The sequence below is a fragment of the Manacus candei genome, unplaced genomic scaffold (genome assembly GCF_025592945.1).
Source record: "Manacus candei isolate 608988 ecotype Guabito, Panama unplaced genomic scaffold, ASM2559294v1 h1tg000023l, whole genome shotgun sequence".
Taxonomy (NCBI): domain Eukaryota; kingdom Metazoa; phylum Chordata; class Aves; order Passeriformes; family Pipridae; genus Manacus; species Manacus candei.
Genome location: NW_026138071.1, coordinates 2,218,636 through 2,237,154, shown reverse-complemented (window position 1 = coordinate 2,237,154; position 18,519 = coordinate 2,218,636). Strand labels below are relative to the sequence as shown.

Below are 18,519 nucleotides of genomic sequence, written 5' to 3'. Positions count from 1 at the left end.
CGCCCGGGGGGCGGGGCGTCCTTAACCCCTTCGCCCCCCCGGGGCGCTCCCTGAGGGGATCCCGCGGGGTCCGTCCCAGGGGTGGGATCCGTCCCCAGGGGTGGGGTCCGTCCCAGGGACCGGGATCGGCTCCGCGCTGGGAGGCGAACGGGGCTGTCCCCGTGTTCTGCCCCTGGGTTGTCGTGTAGGGGAAAGCTGCCTCCTGCTCGGGTTGACAGACGCGGCAACATCAAACACCGGTGACCAAACTGGTGAACAGAATAAACCGCAGAGAAACCTCCCTCCACCTCAGCACCTGTCACTGGACCTCCCTTAACAGAGAGACTGAGGCTGCAATACATACGCGGGCTTTTAGATTCGCCTTGTTTTTTCAACCACCTGAGCTACAGCCCACACGTCGGCCCGGCAGCGCTGACACCGATTCACTGGAGGGCATATTCCCTAACCTGGGGGGGGGGGCATGGGGAGGGGACCACGGCACTTCCCAGGAGGTTTCAAACCCCAGACTCCTCCACAGTGTCCTTTCATGTGAACCACTCTTTCTGTAGATGCGAGTGAGCTAATTAATGATTTACAGTGTTTTGAAGGTAAGCATCATGTGTACTAAAAATAATATTGCTTGCTGTTCTGCATCACGTTTTATTAAAAGCAAACTGTCAAATCAGATAACTGCTTAGCTTAAGTAGCTGAAACTGGTAATTGTCTAGATGTTTGTTCAAACACTGAAAATCCCTGCTCACAAGTAGTCCTTAGCAGTAGTAGTGCTGAAGCTGTGGTTATCAAGTGACAGAGATAAGCAAGGTTTGTAGAGAGGCTGTATTGGTGGTTACAGTTGGGAAAAAAAACAGGTAAAGTTCCAAACACAAGCCCTTCACGTGTCCTTTACACGTGCAAGTAGCTCCACAAACTACAGCAACACAGGCCTTTGTGCATTTGCAAAACCATATGCTGAATTTTCAGCAGCTGCTTCCACAGAGCATCTTTTACTCACCAGGAGTGAGTAAAGATTTTAATTAAAAATTGCACACAACTATTATACCATGATGCTCACTTACATGGCATTTTCCTGCCAGATGCTACATACTGCAGCTGATCAAGACTGCATTCACAGTTTGCTTTCCACGAGGAGACATTTTTATATATAAATACCACTGTCTTTCAGATGGCATTTATCTTTTCTTGGGATATTATACGACACTGTCACTATCCATATGCTACTTTTCATCTACTCGAGTAGAACAAAACCCAAGAATTGTGTGGTCAGTTACTCTGGCTGCACAGTGCCTGAACTCTAGGGATAAAGACAGTGAAACGATTCTTCAGTGAGTCGTAAATTGGGATGAGTCTTTTTGTTTTGTACACAAAGTCCCATTTTGGAGTTCTTCTCTCAAAGCCAGCAGTGAAAGGTCTCACTTTTTCACAAAAATGTACAACTGTAAAAACAAGTAAAGAGAGAAAGGTCATGCACAACAACTTGATGTCTAAAATTCTGCTTGACAGAAAAATACTATGAAGGCATGTGTAAGAACCAAGCACATTCAACATCAACATCTTACTACATTTAGTTCTGGGTATCAACAAAGCATTGCTCAGGCCAAGTAATTTTAAGGTTCTCATGTTTCACCATTGAGACTAAGTCAGGTCTTACTTTAGCTTTTGCACCATGATAGCCTCTGGAAGCCTGAATCCTAGGCAGGATTCCAGGGTATAGTGAGCTGTAGCCCCTCCTCCAGAAAGTTTACATATACAGGTACCAGGGAAGAGTAGTTTCAATTCTAGAGTATCATACATGTTTCTTTTCACTATGTCATTGTTTGACCTATGAATAGTTTTACTTTTTTTCTAATGTTACAACAATTGATTCTAATGTTACAACAATGTTACAAATTGATGCTGAAGCTGAAGACATTAAAGTTAGGGTTTTTTAAAAAAAATTCATTAGCCAAAAGGGAAAAAAGTTTTGTCCTTGCTGCAGAGGAAACCGAAAGTTTGTAACTTTAAAAACAGGTAAATATGAGGTGTCACATTTAAAGAAAGGTGCATTTGGAAGAGATTCTGCAGGCAATCCATAACTGGTGAAAACAGCAAGGATGCTGTATTAGAAGCTAAGAGTAGTGCCAACTAATCAGGTACTTCACGCAATGAGGACATATATAGGGCTATGAAAAAGATGTAAGATTCCACACGGATACTAAAAATATTAAATCTAATGCCTACTTCCAGGTGAACATGTTACTGGATCTCATATGTCAGAATGGTAGTAGAGAAAAGGTAATGAGTACAATACTGTAATACTAAGGATACAGATTATGGACATTTTACCTACACCTTTCTTTCTAATATGCAGTTTCTTCGAGCTCTGGCTCTTGTTTCTAATTCAGGAACCTGATTATAAATGGCAGTAAGGTATGACAAAACCACAGCATATCCTGAATGGCTGTAAACTCATTTAAAAATGCCTAACATTTATTACAAGAACATTCAAGGCAACATTACAAGGCAATTATTTTTTGTTAATAATTTATACATGGATATGAGTTACCTTTTCCTTTCACAACTTAGTTCAGCCATTTTCTGAAGAATGACTGCAAAGGACACATGATGAACTTCTGTATCTCAGTCCCAACATGGCTATTTACAAACAATGATGACCTTAATCAATACAAGCGTGCTTTGTATTCTAAACTGTAAAATGAGAATATTTATTTGCTTTGTTCATAGATCAACAAACACAAATATCACAAGACCGTGTAGTACCAAAACAGAGAAACTTATTATTCCTTCCTCAGAAAGGGTAATGTTCCACCTTCCAGTCTAGCCTAGCCTTCCCAAATTCTACTTGCCCCACTGTAAAAGCTTTTTTTTGGGGGGGGGGGGGGGGCAGCGAGGGAGGGGCAGTTGGGCAAAATTTCATTCAGTACCTTCAATCATGTCTTGATCAAATTTTGGATTAAAATTGAACCCTGCTTCTTTTTCAAAAAGTATTTCTCTCATTAAAATACCTAAATGTAGGTAGGCACATAGAAGATTTAGAGAACACCAGTACAAAATCACTAGAATTATGTCAACTCCACAAGAACTTTCAAGAAGGCATGAGGGAAACAACAGAGAGCTACATGAAGCAGATCTGAACTTCTTCAACACACAAACAATTCACATGAATTCTGATTTCACGTGTAGCCTCATAAACTTGTACAAAAACATTTTTTACTTTATTATTATTACAACAGGTGCAGTAGATAAACATTAGCATTCTTTCTTTCCATTATTTACTTAAAATGAGGAATAACATCCAGTGACCTCAGAATACCCATGTGACATTTCCCTCTTCATGGCCTTCATGCACTACAAGATTTATGGACGTATTAAATCCAGAATTTTAAAATATCTATGCTCTCTAAATCAGTGACACTTTTATAAAACAGATTCTTGGCCCTTTCACTGACTATCTTTGCACAATCCAAAGCAGCCCTCTGAAACCCAGAGACAATCACACGATCCAACTTGGAGGCATGAAATACTTAAACTGAACGAGCTGCTATTATAAATTCTCTTGATACACCCCCCCCCCCCCAATAATCTGATGATTCACAAGGAATAGAACCAAAACTGAGAAAACTGAAAACACAAAACCACAGTGACTTAAAAAATAAACAAAAAGCCCAACCCCAAACAACCTGACTCACAATTGACTTTTGGGGTTTTTTTAGGGGAAGGTACACAGAAGCCTAGCAAGACAAGGTGCTTACTGAATCAGGTTTATCAGCCTTTTCACAGCAGCACCCACAATATTTCATCCCAAACATAGAAATAAAATATATCTGCATGTGCATGCTGTGTAGTACAGGCAAAGCTGGGATGCAGATCTGTAACACATGCATGTGCATGTTTCCAAAACAGGATTGTATCATGGAATTCACCATAACACAAATAATTCAGGTGGTCATTCACAGGGACTTCACATAATCCTGACAATAAGAAAAAAGCAGCCAAGGATTCCAGTTCTGGACAAAGAATGCGAACACAGCAGCTTATTTGTTACCTGTAGCACATCTACCTACTCAGCATTCAGCCTTGCTAGCTCACCTGTGGATAACAGCAAAGGACAGGACAGGAATGTTTGTACCAAGTAGACGCCAGGAGCCTGTATGAAGCTCAGAGCAGAACATTTATGTTTTAGGCACATAAGCTATAGTTTTAAGCTATTTATCAAATACCTTTATACAAGCTGTAGCGAGGCTGTCTGAAGTCCAACTCACACAAGTACTGTATTTATCTGCAGTGCAAGCCCAAATAGTTAAGGGGCACCAACACTTAAGGTCACACATCCCTAAAGTATGTAACAGAACTTGTCATTATAGAACTGAGTGCACCAGCAACTTATCAAGTTCCACTACCCTGACACCCACAGTTAGTACACCTGAAACCAGGGCCCAGAGCCAGGTGGTTTTGTCCATCAAATTTGCCATGAAAAAACCCAGACTGATACTTTACTGATGAAGGAACCTCAAGAGGGTGCATGGAAAAGTGTTATTCTGTGCACATGACTAGCAAAATTTAGACTCAATTGTTTTCATCTCATTTTCTCAGTCCACTCCCCTCACTTGCTTAGACATGAGATTAGCACCTGCTGTAGATGATCTAGAGCTAAACGCAGACACAAGATGGGGGAATTCCTCCGACACCTCTACCCTCCTTTCAAATGTTGCTAGTATTTTTTAGTGACTATAGTCCCAGTCAAGAACAGGGAAATCAGCCAGAAAAAAACCTGCCCAATCAGTTTTCATGAGAAAGTCAGGCTTGAATAAAAATATACAAAACCGTACATTTTTTTATTGAAAAGTTATTCTGAGTTACACAGTTACAATGGAGAGATAACAATACATTGTACATCACATTTATTCCAAAGAATTCATATCATAGGGCTCCAATGATAGCTTATTCTGCAAACAAGTATCAGTTTAAAACATGTAACTAAGAATAACTAAATCATGATTTTTAACAACAGTGGTCTGTAGTAGTTTTACATCTTTCTATCAGCAGTTTATTTCTTCAAAATCTGGCAAGGTTAGGCCTGATGTGTAATTATGCATCACCAGGAACCTGGAGCACAGTAGTCCATGAATGCTTACCTCTGCCCCTTTTTGAATGCACCTGTAAACCTAGAGGTTTCCACACATTCTTTGACTTGACAATACTTTTCGAAGAATAATTCAGTATTTTCAGATTGTACAGTTTAATTCTGGTAGGGTTAAACTGGTAATTTCCAGTCTTACTAAGTAAACCAACCAGCAATGTCTGACTTTCAATTTCACATCCATTTTCTTGCTGATGCAAGAAAGCTTTTTCCACTCTTCCAGTCTGCTGACAAAGTACTTTGTTTACTTAATTTAAATTGCACCAAAAAGCTGGGTAAGGAAACATATATAATACTCTCAAACCAGCAACTTTCCCAGTAGTTTATACACAGGAACAGAGGACTAAAACAAAGTACCTAAGCCAGTGCATCCAGTTCCCCATAATCTTGTAATAAACACCTGGAGAAAAATAAAAGGAACTTCATGTCATCAGCGCACCAGACAAAACATTGCAGCATCTCCATGAAGTGCTGCTGTTCTCCCTTAAAAATAAACAAACAAAAAAATCCAGCCAAAAACCCAAAGCCAGATAACAACACCCCACGCCCAACAACAACTACTACTGGATACCAAAAAGAAAAAGGAGGAAAGTTTTGTGTTTTGTCAATGCTTAAATATTCTTTGGGAAGCACAGTGGTAGAGCTCTGTATCCTCCAGTACCTCTCCTCTTCCACCTCATCTCTTTATTGACTGTCATTTAGCGGAGAAGACCAGCATTCGGTATCTTTTTCTTATCCAGTAAGTGAAGAAGTTGTCTTTTACCCAAAGAAACCTTTAACAGGCAAACTGATTTCATAAAAGCAACCTAGGGTTAGGCTGATTGGAAGGTTCTCCACTTCCTATATCCTCTCCACAACTGATATTTTCTGTAGGCGTGCTAGAAAAAAACCATAGGGCTGACCTTTAAATTGACATCAACTTACAACTAATTTTAAAGAAGATACCTGAAATGCCTCTATCTCTCTCTCTATTCTTCAGATTATCACTCTGTAGAATGAGACTAACCCACTGTATTACCCAAGAGGCTGAATGTAGATTACACAGTAAATATAATTCTGTGAGTTCAGCTGTTCGAATAAAGTTTTAATGTACACTTGTTGCAAGTGATAACAGTTCACTGAAGACTGTGCAGACTGTCTGTAGCAGGAGTCAATAAGACAGGAGAATATGCAATTCAGTTGAATAGGCCTTTGCAAAAACTTCCACCAAAGACTTTCCCAATAATATCATCCTCATGTAGTACCAGGCAATGTCAAATTCTTATGTATAAACTATATGAAATAAATTTAATCTACAGAGAGGCAGTTTGCTGTGACACTGAGTTTGTAAAACTAGATATGGAAGTGTTTCTATGTATTGTGAATTATGCTTTTATAGTGGAATATTGAAATAATATGCATCTACTTAAACCACTAGAAAAATTAAGATATAATACTGACAGGAACATCTCTTTCCCTAATATTAGCACATTATCTATGTCAGCACATCAAAGAGAAAAACACACCTCTCGCACTATTAATGCCCAATTAATTTGTGAAGACATAAAAAGGGCTTTAGGCTCTTTCCCATCTGTAAAGTATTATTCTGGAGATCAGAAATCAACACTATTAAGAGTTTTAAATTTTCTACCCACATGTGAAATTCCAACTGTTTCAAAGGTAGCCTTCAGAAGCTTTATTAATTCTCTTACTACTTTTAGAAGTCTTCTGACAAGTGTGGAAGAGTATCTGTTTAGGAGATGGGAAGCAGAATTTAAAAGCTACTTGATATTGAGCCAAAGTCCCAAGCAGTTGGGTGGTTTGAATCAATCAATCCCAACTGCAGAAATGCTCAGTTCATATCAAATGAATCATACAGATATTCACATCTTTTTATTTTATACTCAGCACACCAGCACAGATTCTTCCTCAAGTCTTAATGTCAAGAACTGCCAGTGCTTTATTTAAGATGAGCCTTATGTACTATTGTGATATTAAACTGCTTGCAAACACAGAGTCCTTATGCTGTTCATACTTTATAATGTTACCTTAGGGAACTAGAACTGTTTCCACACATACTGTTTTCAAAATGCAAAGAGGAAACCCAAATAACCAGCAGAAGTTATTCTAAGGCACAAACAGATCTCGGCACCACCACTCACGGAGTAACATTTCAAAGAGGAGTTTTTAATTACACAGCAGTGCTAAGTCACAGCCATCATGCGTAGGACATGTGCTGATGCTGGGCACGGCAACATCAGTTCATCCCGGCTGCAAGCAACAAAAAAATCACTGTAGTTGTGCAATCTTATGACAAGCATATGGCCAGAATAATAGCACTCACTCTGCAACTACTACTCAGTTCCTATTAGAGGATTATAACTCGTTACTCATGAGCACTAATGCCATCTAGACACAGTTTTTAAATCTCTCTCAGGAAGTGTTAAAAATGCTAAGAACGTTGCCGTGGTAGCAGACATATTATATTTAGTAGATGAACTCTGAAGTATTCCATTGCATTAGTTAAGCATTCCACTATATTTATAATACTCAAACGATTTTGTTTTTGTAGAAAACCATCAGCATCCAGACTACAAATGACAACAGGGGAACAAAGAGCTCACATTCTATTGAGGATCCTTCAGGAAGCTGTAAGTCTGAGTGCTGACACAGTTAATGTGTTGTTATGAGTACCTCTTCTGAAAGTGAAAGGCAGAGCTTTCATAACAGTATGAAGTTTCCTAATTCTTTTGCCTGAGCTCCAGAGTTACATATGCTAAAAAAATCTTGTCAATTGCAAGGTACATGTTATATACAAATGAATAAAAATACAGTCCTAATTCACATTTATAAAATATCTGCTTTTGTTCCTTAAACAGTAACAGTACAACGTATTTTGTTCAGAATGATTTTATTTGGATTATAGCAATTAGTATCACTGATCAGTAGGCCAAGTCCAGGCAGAGAGCACAGAATCAATTTCACAAGGCAACAACACAGACTAGTATTTTAGCATACCAACCATTTCACTGCATTATCAAGTTGAAATATCTTTCAACCATGCATAAAAAGTCTATGCTTCATCTTTCAGAGCTCCAGGTAATATCAGATTCCTAAATATACAAAAAATACATTTAACTTATAATAATCTTAGTGAATCAGACTTATAAAATTACAATTTTATTCTTCACAACATAGAAAAAAATACAAAAATGACTGTATATAGTTTTCACCCAAATTTCACTGACATATACATCAAAATGCATGATTTGATGTATACTCATGAAAATTTTAAGCTGAAAAAGGTTTTCAAATGACACCGCAGATTGGTCCACACAAATGTCAACCTTCATTATGATAACAAAAAACCCCACCTTTAATAGAAACATCACATTGTGAAAAATTACAATTCATCTGCACTGTAACCTGCATCTTACTGTAATTTACAATATGAACATTTCTACAATTCCAGTTGTAAACTATACACTGGTAAGAGCCTTGGTCTTTTAGAGGGTAGTGAGTAACTCAGACAAAGCCAGCATGGTAGAACATAAAGTGCTGTCAACTGAACCAGTGCACACAACAGAGACACCAAAGCAGAGAACGCCTGCTGGTTTGGATATGCTGATAGAGAACATGCAAGCTAAGTAAATAGTCTGTGGGGAAAATAAAACCCTCTACATTTGTGACAAACAGTACCAATCAAAGCTTCTGTTATAGAGTTCACACAAATCACATCACCACTTCAGTGACAGATGAGGGGAAATTTCTTATTTTATGAGGAAAAACCCCACACGTGTGACCAAAGTCAATAGGAACAACCCAAAGAGGATTAGGGCATCACACTACAGTTCTCACTCAAGATCACCTTCCAGTGATTTCCAGGGAAGATAAACTTGAAAAAGCACTGCAAGATGAAGTGCTGAATTTTTGTACATACTAACTGCATGTTCATACTTCAGAGTATAATTTATAAATCAACTTTGCTGATAAAATTTCTTACTAGCAAAGCAATTTCTTTAAAAAGTCTGCAGTTTATTTGCATTTGTGTGGTAAATTAATATTTTCAATTAAAGTAAATATTCCGTGATAAAGCTTATTCAGTAAAGGTGTTGGTCGTACAAATTTCCTCCCTACTGGCAGCACGCTCTGCTTTTCCATGGTGCCAGTGCTATCTGATTGTACTGTACACAGATCTGGACTATATCTTTCTCATCAGCAGAGCCAGCAGTTTGTTTCATATTGGAGTATTACACAGTCATTTTTTTTCCTCCAAATTGGACCAACAAATTTGAAACCAAATCTTTTATTTGGGCCCAGAAATCAAATTAAGAAAGTTCAGGAGCTGAGCATCAACAATATCCAATAACCTAAGTACATCAGGAAATCAGATCTTTTAGATGGCATCCTTCAGAAATACTGACATCACTTTCTTTAACAGCAAGTATAAGCAAAAGATGTTTTGTTCGGAGGTGGAAATTTACACTTTCAAACAGTTCAGTATAATGTAACATTTCTCAGATGACTACAACAAAGCACATAACCTAATGCAGAAATTAACTGAACTGTTGCATCTTCGAATCCAAAACCAGTCTGAGGCTGTATATGGCCACAGTAATAGAATCACAGAATTGTTTAGGTTGGAAAAGACCTCCAAGGTTATCAAGTCCAACCTAACACTGCAAAGTCCCACTAAACCATGTCCTTAAGCACCACATCTACACTTCTTTTAAATACCTCCAGGGATGGTGACTCCACCACCTCCCTGGACAGCTTGTTCCAGTGCTTGACAACCCTTCTGATGAAGAAATTTTTCCTAATATCCAATCTAAACCTTCCCTGGTGCAACATGAGGCACTTTTCTCTTGTCCTATCACTCGTAACTTGGGAGAAAAGACCAACACCCACCTTGGTACAGCCTCTTGTATTTTTGAATAGTCAATAATAGGCTCCAAAGTGTTTAAAATAGAAGCAAAGATTATTATTGTTTCTTACCCTCTCTCTGCTTATTATAGCCCTGTTTGTATCTAAACAGGAAATGTGCTATATACTGAGAATTAGGAAAATTCAAACCTTTTGATGGAATCAAAGAAAATTACTGAAAAATGAAAAGTTTTTTAAAAAATATAGCTCTGACAAGCATAAACCTAAATAATTGTAAATCCAGCTCTTCCCAAGTGCTAGAAAAGAAAGCCTGTGCCCTCAGTACTTACTGGCTGTGTTTAGGGAGAGCTGGGATGTGTTGAGCACGTCCAGGGGGAGGTGCTGGCAGGCACAGCACGAGCTCAGTACTGCAGGTAGCGTGGTACGGGTCACACCTCATTGATGCACCAAATCATAATGTTGTAAGAGGGAAGCCAGAGAAGCCCATGTGGTGGTGTCTAGTGACCCTGACTGGGTTCACACAACACTATTGGGCTATCAATTCCTAACAGAGCAAAGGCCATAACCTACATTTCCTTTTCTCTTTGCTTGGGTATCTGTTCATTTCCCTGCTCCCTTTGCCCCTTCCATTCCCTACCCTTTTGGCCCCGTCAAAAGTTTCTTAATAACCTGGGGCACTACTCACACAGCATTAGTGCTTTCTGCCTCACTACAAGGCTTTCTTGTTCTCTGTTTTACCTTCCCAAGGGAAAGCTAAGCCAGAGAACCCAGAGGAAGCACCAAGGAAAATATAACTTTGTGTTCTTCCACTCTTCAAAGAGAACAGATGACGAAAGGCTTGTCCAGTCTGCAAAAGCAGCATGTAACACATGAGATAATCTGTTTTCAAAAGAGCAGTTTATGACTTTGCAACACTTCAGAAGCTGAGTGCCTGGAACTGCCTGCTTGAATGTGCCACAGTGATACAAACCAGTCACTTAAGAAAAGTTAGGCTGAGAAACAAGGCCCCCAGATAATTCCACAGCAGACCAAATAGTCCTCCTCACTGAAAGATGAGTATCACTGACAGTGATTAAAGATGATAATTTAAGTAAAAAAGGGAGAACTGCACACATTTCTGGTGACTTGCCTCCTTATCTTGTTTAGATTCATTACCGGTATCACTAGAAATATTATAGTTAGTATTACTTTTAATTTTTTTTAATATGTAAAAAAGTATCCAGGGATGCAGTAATTAAAAGGATTTTTAATGTTTCAGATAAGCATTACCGCCTCTGAATTAACATTTGCATTTGTGTACTCAGCTTAAACAAGATCTTCAGAGAACACACTCTGGTCAGACACTGTACTGTTTAAATTCCTAAAGAACTACATTCCCCTCATTTCCCGTAATTGGTTTCTTGTTCTTGTTCCCGTCACCTTTTAAATACACAACCTACCTTTCTAAATTCAAACACTTTAGCCAGATTACATTCTCCACTGAAGTCTCTGACATTATCCTGAAATATTCCAGAGCATATTGTTTGCTTTCACAGCAATACATACAGTTTCTGGCATGCAGTCAAGCACTTAAAAAAAAGAGGTATTGGTAATATAATCCCAATTCAGGCATTTAGTGGGTACAACTTCATCACTCATACTGCAACCTTCAGGCATTTAATAATAAATGAAAATCATTTAGCACATCATTTAAGGAAAATGTTAACTGCCAAGCCATATAAAGTTTAAAAGTTTTCTGAAGCACTGTAAGCTTAAAATATTTCAATGTTTTACACTTGGGATTTCAGTGGAATCAGATTTATTGGTTATTCTTGCTAAATTATTGGTCTTTTACCTCTGACTTATCTTGGTATTCTTTACAAATGTGCTGGGTATTGAAAAACTGCAGCATTTTGATGTTTGAAAAGTTCTGAAAAAGTGTTGGAATTACTCCGACTTCCTATGTTCTTCAGTGTGGGAGAGTACCTTTCGCCTCTGGTGTAGCATATGAAAATACAGCTGAGGAAAGACTGAAGAGAAAACAGATTCAAGTCAATAAAGTTTGAAGCGAGGTTTCCAAGTCAATGTGAGATGCAGATTCACACAGCCAAGGTCACTAGTTCTCCATTAAAAGAGAACATGCTTATCCACTTTTTGCTCAAGTTATCTATTGCCTTTTACACTTTAAAGAAGTGCTATGATTCTTAGGCTTCAGGTATTATCTATTTTTTGCTAGAGCAATCACATTTTTAATGAAATGCAAAATGCCATATTTAACTCTGCCTGTACAAGTAGATGACACGCACACAACAGAAAGAAAAATGACTGCAGGGAGGAAAAAGCCTTTCCAAAAGCATGAAATTTCCAGATTTGTTTCATTTCTTGCAATTCTAGTGTTGCTTTTTCAGAATACATGTCATTTTATATGAACTGGTGCCTCTTTTCTCTCTCTATCCTCCACGCAAAGCCTTTTCTCCTCTTGTTTCTAAGATTACGTTACACAGTCTGTTTGCAGAACAACAAAGTAGGGGACGGAACATAAACAGCAAAAGCTAAAATTTCCATGAGGCATTCAACCTTTGTGAACCGTACAAAAATTAAACAAGGTCATCGACAGCCTAAATCAGTTATATGTATGTTAATCCCACAATTATTAGCTTTTCCATTACAGCTAGTAATAGTAAAAAAACCTAACAAATTCATACTTACTTGGAATGTAAGAGATCATAACCAGGATCAAGAATGTATAGTAGTCAAAAGAGAAATTGTACTTGTTAGGTAAACTAATGGAATACAAGCCAGACTGCCTGACGAAGGGTAAGGCAGCATATATTGTGAGTAATTCGCCTGAGACTCCCATTGGATACAATACTATAAACAAAGTGTACCTAGAATAAAACATTTACAGAAAGAATTAAAAGTTACAACAAACTCTGACAAAGTATTTGTTAAATGATATTATGGATATTCAAATTTTAAATTCTCAACTCAGTATTTATTTTCCTTAGTTCTTATTTGATTAGAGCATGGCAAGGTGTGAACGTTATTTCAAGCTAAGTGTCCAAATCAGCAAATAGTGTGAAATATATAAAGATTACCTTTGAGAATCTAAATACTACCTGTAAAACTATTCTTCCCCCCTCCAAATTTACTATTTTCATTTGGTGGAATGTCATTATACTACTCTTTGGTGGAGGTCATTATACTACTGAAAAGGGTGCCAAATATAGTTGATGTTAATCAATGAGCTTAAAGATTATTTCAAGAATAACCCTTGGATTCAACAGTTATGGTTAAATGTCAGTTTACTTACTGTCACTCCTTACTGTTAAATATCCATTTCCTTACTGTCACCCCTTACTGTTAAATATCAGTTTCTACTCTTTCAGCTTACAATGAAATAGATCTTTTTTAACTCCAAAATGTGCTAGAAAGAAGCTGGGAAGTCACATTCACAAACAGGGCAATTACCTCAAGGCAAAATCTAATTTTTTGTACTGCAGCTATTTTACAGGATAAATATCTCTGTCAAATCAGTGCTTTAAGGCTGTGATTTCTATTGTGCTACCAACCTGGCCCATTTGATGAGATAAGGGAGATGGTTTAACAAGCTAAACGTGTAAAAAGAGTAGCGGATAATCTCAGTGATTGTCCAGGCCACTACAAACAAGAGGACACTGTCTTCAGTTTGTACCTGTGAGAAAGAAAAGAAAGCTCAGTATCAATTCAAGCATTACCAGTTACTCACCAGACCCAAGAAAACCTCACAGAAATCAATTCCCGTGGGTTGCTTTACTGCATCATTTTAGAGAACAGACTCCAAGAATGAGCTTAAAAGCAAAATTAGTAACAACAGTACAAAAACCTTCTTATCACGCTCTGTGTTTTTCTAGTTGCTTAAGAACAGCTCTGCTTCGAGATCAGGTAACTTAAGATCTCACATTCTGAGCAAGGTAAATTGGTACAAGAAATCCTGAAAATACTGAATATAATTCAGAACTCTTCCCATTCATGAACAGTACCAACTCCTATTTCAGTCCTATGATTGTTTCCTAGTGCAGCAAGCAGAAATGATGATTACTCTTACACTTGACATCTGATTTACACTTTGTATTCTGCTCCTGTTCATGCTACTTCTGAGTAGAAACCCTGTTTTCCTCTCTCTACAGGTGAGAAACTGGGCCCTACTTTTAAGCAGCACCAAAAGAGCTAACACCAGATTCAAGGCTGGCAGGAGAGACGAAACAGCAGCTCAAATTGTCTCACCTCAGGTAAGCTTGACAACTACGTGATTCGCTCTTCCTTGCTCCATTTTCTGCCTATTGTATCTACCATAGTTCCTCTAATGTTACACTCAAGGCACTGCTTCAGGTTTCACTGCTTTACACCTCCTGGAGCTTTTGTCAGTTACACATCACTGAACCAGCTTTGATTCTCCCCATATTTTGAAGGTTAATCTTCAGAAGCATGTGTTTTAACATGAATTGTTATATTTATTAGATTTTGGATCATCATTATGAGGTTCAAGTTTCAGATGGAGTAACAGTGATTAAGTGGTGGATATGGGGTCACACGCCTGGCACTACAAATTCTTGAGAGAACAGACATGATTTTTATGCAGTCTTTCCCCTCTCCTTCAAGCCTCCAACAGATTTCCCAGCTGTACAAGTACCTTGAGCTCCAACAAAAAGAGCTCAACCGTGGGAACAAAAAGAGCTCAACAACAGGGCCTACATTTTCTCTTTTCCTCCAACTCTTGAAAAAAGGGAAAAGGAAGTCTGTAGGTGTGGGTGGTGCACTCTATTCATCTTGAGCAAAGTACATGTACCAGAAAAAAAAAAAAAAAAGAAAAAAAAGGAACAAAAATAATAGGAGGGGACTGATCATATATTTTTGTATGAAAACAGTCATGAGGATTACCCAGAGAAAGCTTTGTTACAGACTGCAAAACCCAGGAAAATTTGTACATAAATCTTGAGCTATCCTGGAATGTAGGGCTGCTGTTAGTCTGTGTTCTGCTGCATGTAACACTTCAGGTCACTTCTACTGCATTTTGCAGCAAACACACCTTGTTCATTTTACACATGAAACTCTGAAAATTTATTTATATATTAATCTACCTTGCATCATCATAAAAGAGCAAAATCCAAAAATTATTTGAAGATTTTCAGACAGGAGTCCAAATCTATTTTTACATCGCTACAGAATCCTAATCCTATTTGAAGTCTGCTTCATAAGCAAGACTTAGTTCTTAACAGGGAAAAGCTAACAACACTTCATAGATGATGCTGTTCCAAAGGAGCAACGTGCTTCACAAGCACTCCACAGCTGCATCTTCTGGTCAAACTGGGAGTAGCAGCTTAGTGAGTTCATCTAAATGTGTCATGGACTTCAACCCTTACTTAGAAACTCCACTTCTTTCTTTCCCTAGCTGTGGGAATCAGTAAAGTCAAGAAACAAAAATTTTTAGCTTGAAGTAGCATCCAAGGACACGAGCAAGGACAAGAACCTAACAGTGAATGATACAGGTGGAAGTAGAAAATCTGGCAGTTACAATCCAGGTCTGTCACAGGACTTCTGTAACACTGCCTTCACAGGTCTAGTCTTCCCCACGTACTTTAAGTTATTAAAACAGTTTGCATCGTTATGAAACACACACACAACCCTGTTAAGGTCACTTAAAGCATTACTGATTGTGCTTTATAGCTTGTGTCCCTATTTAAGGAAGAAAGAATACTGGAAATGGGTGGTTATCATTAAAAAGTATGGTTTTTACACACTCATATCTGTCACAAGTCTGTTGCTTGTTGCTATTAGAATATCTCTTCGAGCACTGACAATTTTTCAGTAGCTCAAATAAAGATGTCTGAGATGCACATTATCAAACCCCTGGGAACTGATTTACAAAACAGTCTTATTAATTCAGGCACTGCTAATGCTGCATCTGCATCATTCCTCTTCCAGGTTGAAGATAAGGGGGATAATACAGCAAAGACACAGTAGACCTTCAATAAACCACTGAACCCAATGCTGCCCTCAGAACTCAGTTCTTCTTCCTCTACTCTTTTCATGCCAGTCTTTCAAGGAAGCATTAAACACAAGTCAAAACACATTTTACACTTGATTTACACCTTATTTGTCCAACTGCCTTAATAGGGGTCAATCATACAACAGGCATAATTTTTTGGCATGTATTTCAAGCCAATATATCATCAAGTAGGGTCCTGAATATACTTTAGTTTATCTTCAATACTGTGAATAGCAGAAAATGTTGGTTAAAATATAAAACAAACCACAGCCTTTTAAGATGCAAAGATGAGAACTGGGAGTTGACAAAATAAAGCCTGAGAGGTTTTTAATGTTTCCTTATGTATGGAAAGGGAAATTTCTTCATGTTAAGAGTAACAGTTTGACAAATTTGCAGAAAATTTCAGCTAAACACATAATTGAGCAATCCAGTCCAGAAGAGTAAAACCAGCAGCACTATGCAACTGTAATCGTGAAAACTGCTGGAACAGCATATCTCCGTCCAAAACGCTGGTTCTCTGGTGCAGTAATTAAAAAATAAAAAATTTAAAAAAAAAAGAAAAAAAAAGATTTTACATAGATGTAAAGCAGTGATGAATCAGGCTTTTTGACTGCACTCAGCAAGAGTTCTGAATTTTCCAGCATGGACTTCCTTTACTAGAAGTTAATCTTAAATACCATGAATTAAGATGTTCTTCCCTCTTTAAGTAAGTATGCTTTGCAGATTGAAGATATCAATTCACAACTGTAGATACTAAAGTCTTAATTACCACCTCCATATGCTGTACATGTCATCTCCACAGCATCTATAGACTGTGTGTTCTAGAAAGGTTCCTCTAAATATGCACTATTTTTATCTGCAACTTATCTGTAACTGAACTCAATGGGATAAGCAATAAATCCCTGCTGACACCATTTTTTAATTACCCATCAGAACTGGGTACAGAATTATCCATCAGAATGGAACTCTACAAAGGTCTGCCATGATGTCACCAGATGATCTCACTGTTCACACAAATTCAGAAAGACATCTTTTGAACTGAAGGGCACTTTCTGTTCTCCTATGCCTACACCCTCCTAGCCCTTCATGCCAGGCTGCTCATGCTCTTCTCTCCTTTGTAGGGGAAACAGTAAAATTCACTGAACTGATTCCTTTCTGGTGTAATGACAAAATGATAACAAGTACCGTATGATGTGCCAGACCCTCCTCCACTACACCAACAACTGGAGTTAAGGTGGAATCATGGTGGAGTTAAGGGGAATCTCATTGCTACCCAAGGAAGTGTGCAGTGCTTTAACATTTGCCATGCTTTAACACTTATTATAAATAATTTCATATTGAGTTTAACAACACATCAGCACCGAAGTCAACAAAAAGCACAAACATGTTAGTGGCAAGGAGCATGCTTCAAATCACATCACATATCTAGAAGTGTATCCTGACAGAGAGGAGGGATGCAATACACGTTTCTTCTTTTAACTACATTATATATGAAAACAGTCTGGAAAAGCAAGATACTGAACAAGTCTCACTCCAAGAGTTAAAGAGAAAAACTGCATTTTATTTTACAAGAACCTCATCATGCAACTGCATAGCTTACAAGTTCCATAAAGCTGTGTGAGAATTTAATCCTGGACTTCACCATGGAGCTCACTTGTGCAGACAGCCCTTTAGAAAGAGTAGAACACTTGTGACACTTGCAATACATCTCCCCAGGTGAGACTGCATGCTCCCTGGCTGGGGGAAGGGGAGGGGTCAGAATACAGCCTCTTATTTATTTGCTCTAAGTCACAGGTCAAAAACTCATCACAGGATTCCTCATCCTTACCATTCTTATGCCCACTTTCTAAAACATTAAAAAAAAGTAACATATAATATAGTCTATTGCGAGAGTTTAACCAAAAGATGACACAAGTGTGAGGAAGAAAAATCTGCATTTAACATTGTTGAAAGAACCCTTGATAAAAGTCGAATGTTAGGCTAAACTCATTGCTCCCGTTTTCTCCCATTTCGCCGGTTTTCTCCGGTGAGAATGTGGGCATAAGTTTCAAAAAAACCTTACCCACAATCATATTACAGGCTTTTCTTTGATGACAGACAACATGTGGAATACTTCTAATCCATGCAATCTAAGCTTCAATATTTGGGTTACTTCAAAACCAGGAGACAATTCGTAAAAAAATTTTAATGTTTTTTTATGAAGCATCAGATATCCCAACATCATACAGGTAACAAGAAAAACTACAAGTATATTTCTTTAAAAGTATTTTACACGTGTATCTTAAATCTAATGTTTTGGAATTATGGCTTTTTTTTGTTCAAAATCTAGAATTTATTTCAGTGAATTGACAGAGACTGAAGTACATCAATTTGCACCAAAAGGGAAATCCATCAGAAGTAAAATATTTATAAGATTTTAAGTTTATTGAGAAAAATAACATTCCTCTGCTTTATACCATGAAACTAAGATTTCATGTGAACAAACATCATAATATCAGAAAAGGCAGTTAAT

General features: G+C 38.0%; 1 protein-coding gene and 1 long non-coding RNA gene across 7 annotated transcripts in view; one reads left to right on the top strand and one right to left on the bottom strand.

Annotated features, from left to right (window-relative positions):
• Nucleotides 1-34: 34 nt before the first annotated feature.
• LOC127471110 (uncharacterized) lies at nucleotides 35-17,674 on the top strand. 2 transcript variants are annotated; one of them, XR_007904573.1, is made up of 4 exons: nucleotides 35-587; nucleotides 7,689-7,767; nucleotides 14,149-14,250; nucleotides 15,944-17,674. It is a non-coding gene; the product is annotated as an uncharacterized LOC127471110 (long non-coding RNA). The 2 variants fall into 2 exon arrangements; XR_007904572.1 differs by lacking the exon at nucleotides 15,944-17,674 and having other exon boundaries at nucleotides 14,149-15,125.
• Nucleotides 746-18,519, bottom strand: part of HACD2 (3-hydroxyacyl-CoA dehydratase 2) — a 30,733-nt gene continuing 12,959 nt past the window's right edge. For 4 of the 5 annotated variants that reach the window (XM_051787636.1, XM_051787637.1, XM_051787640.1 and 1 more), the window contains 3 exons: nucleotides 13,552-13,673; nucleotides 12,689-12,867; nucleotides 8,011-12,009 (listed from right to left, as the gene is read on the bottom strand). In XM_051787636.1, coding sequence (XP_051643596.1) covers nucleotides 11,927-12,009; nucleotides 12,689-12,867; nucleotides 13,552-13,673 — 384 coding nt within the window. In that variant the 3' untranslated portion in view covers nucleotides 8,011-11,926. Of the gene's footprint in view, nucleotides 1,434-8,010; nucleotides 12,010-12,688; nucleotides 12,868-13,551; nucleotides 13,674-18,519 lie in introns of those variants that run through there. The other variant, XR_007904564.1, reaches the window with a different exon arrangement.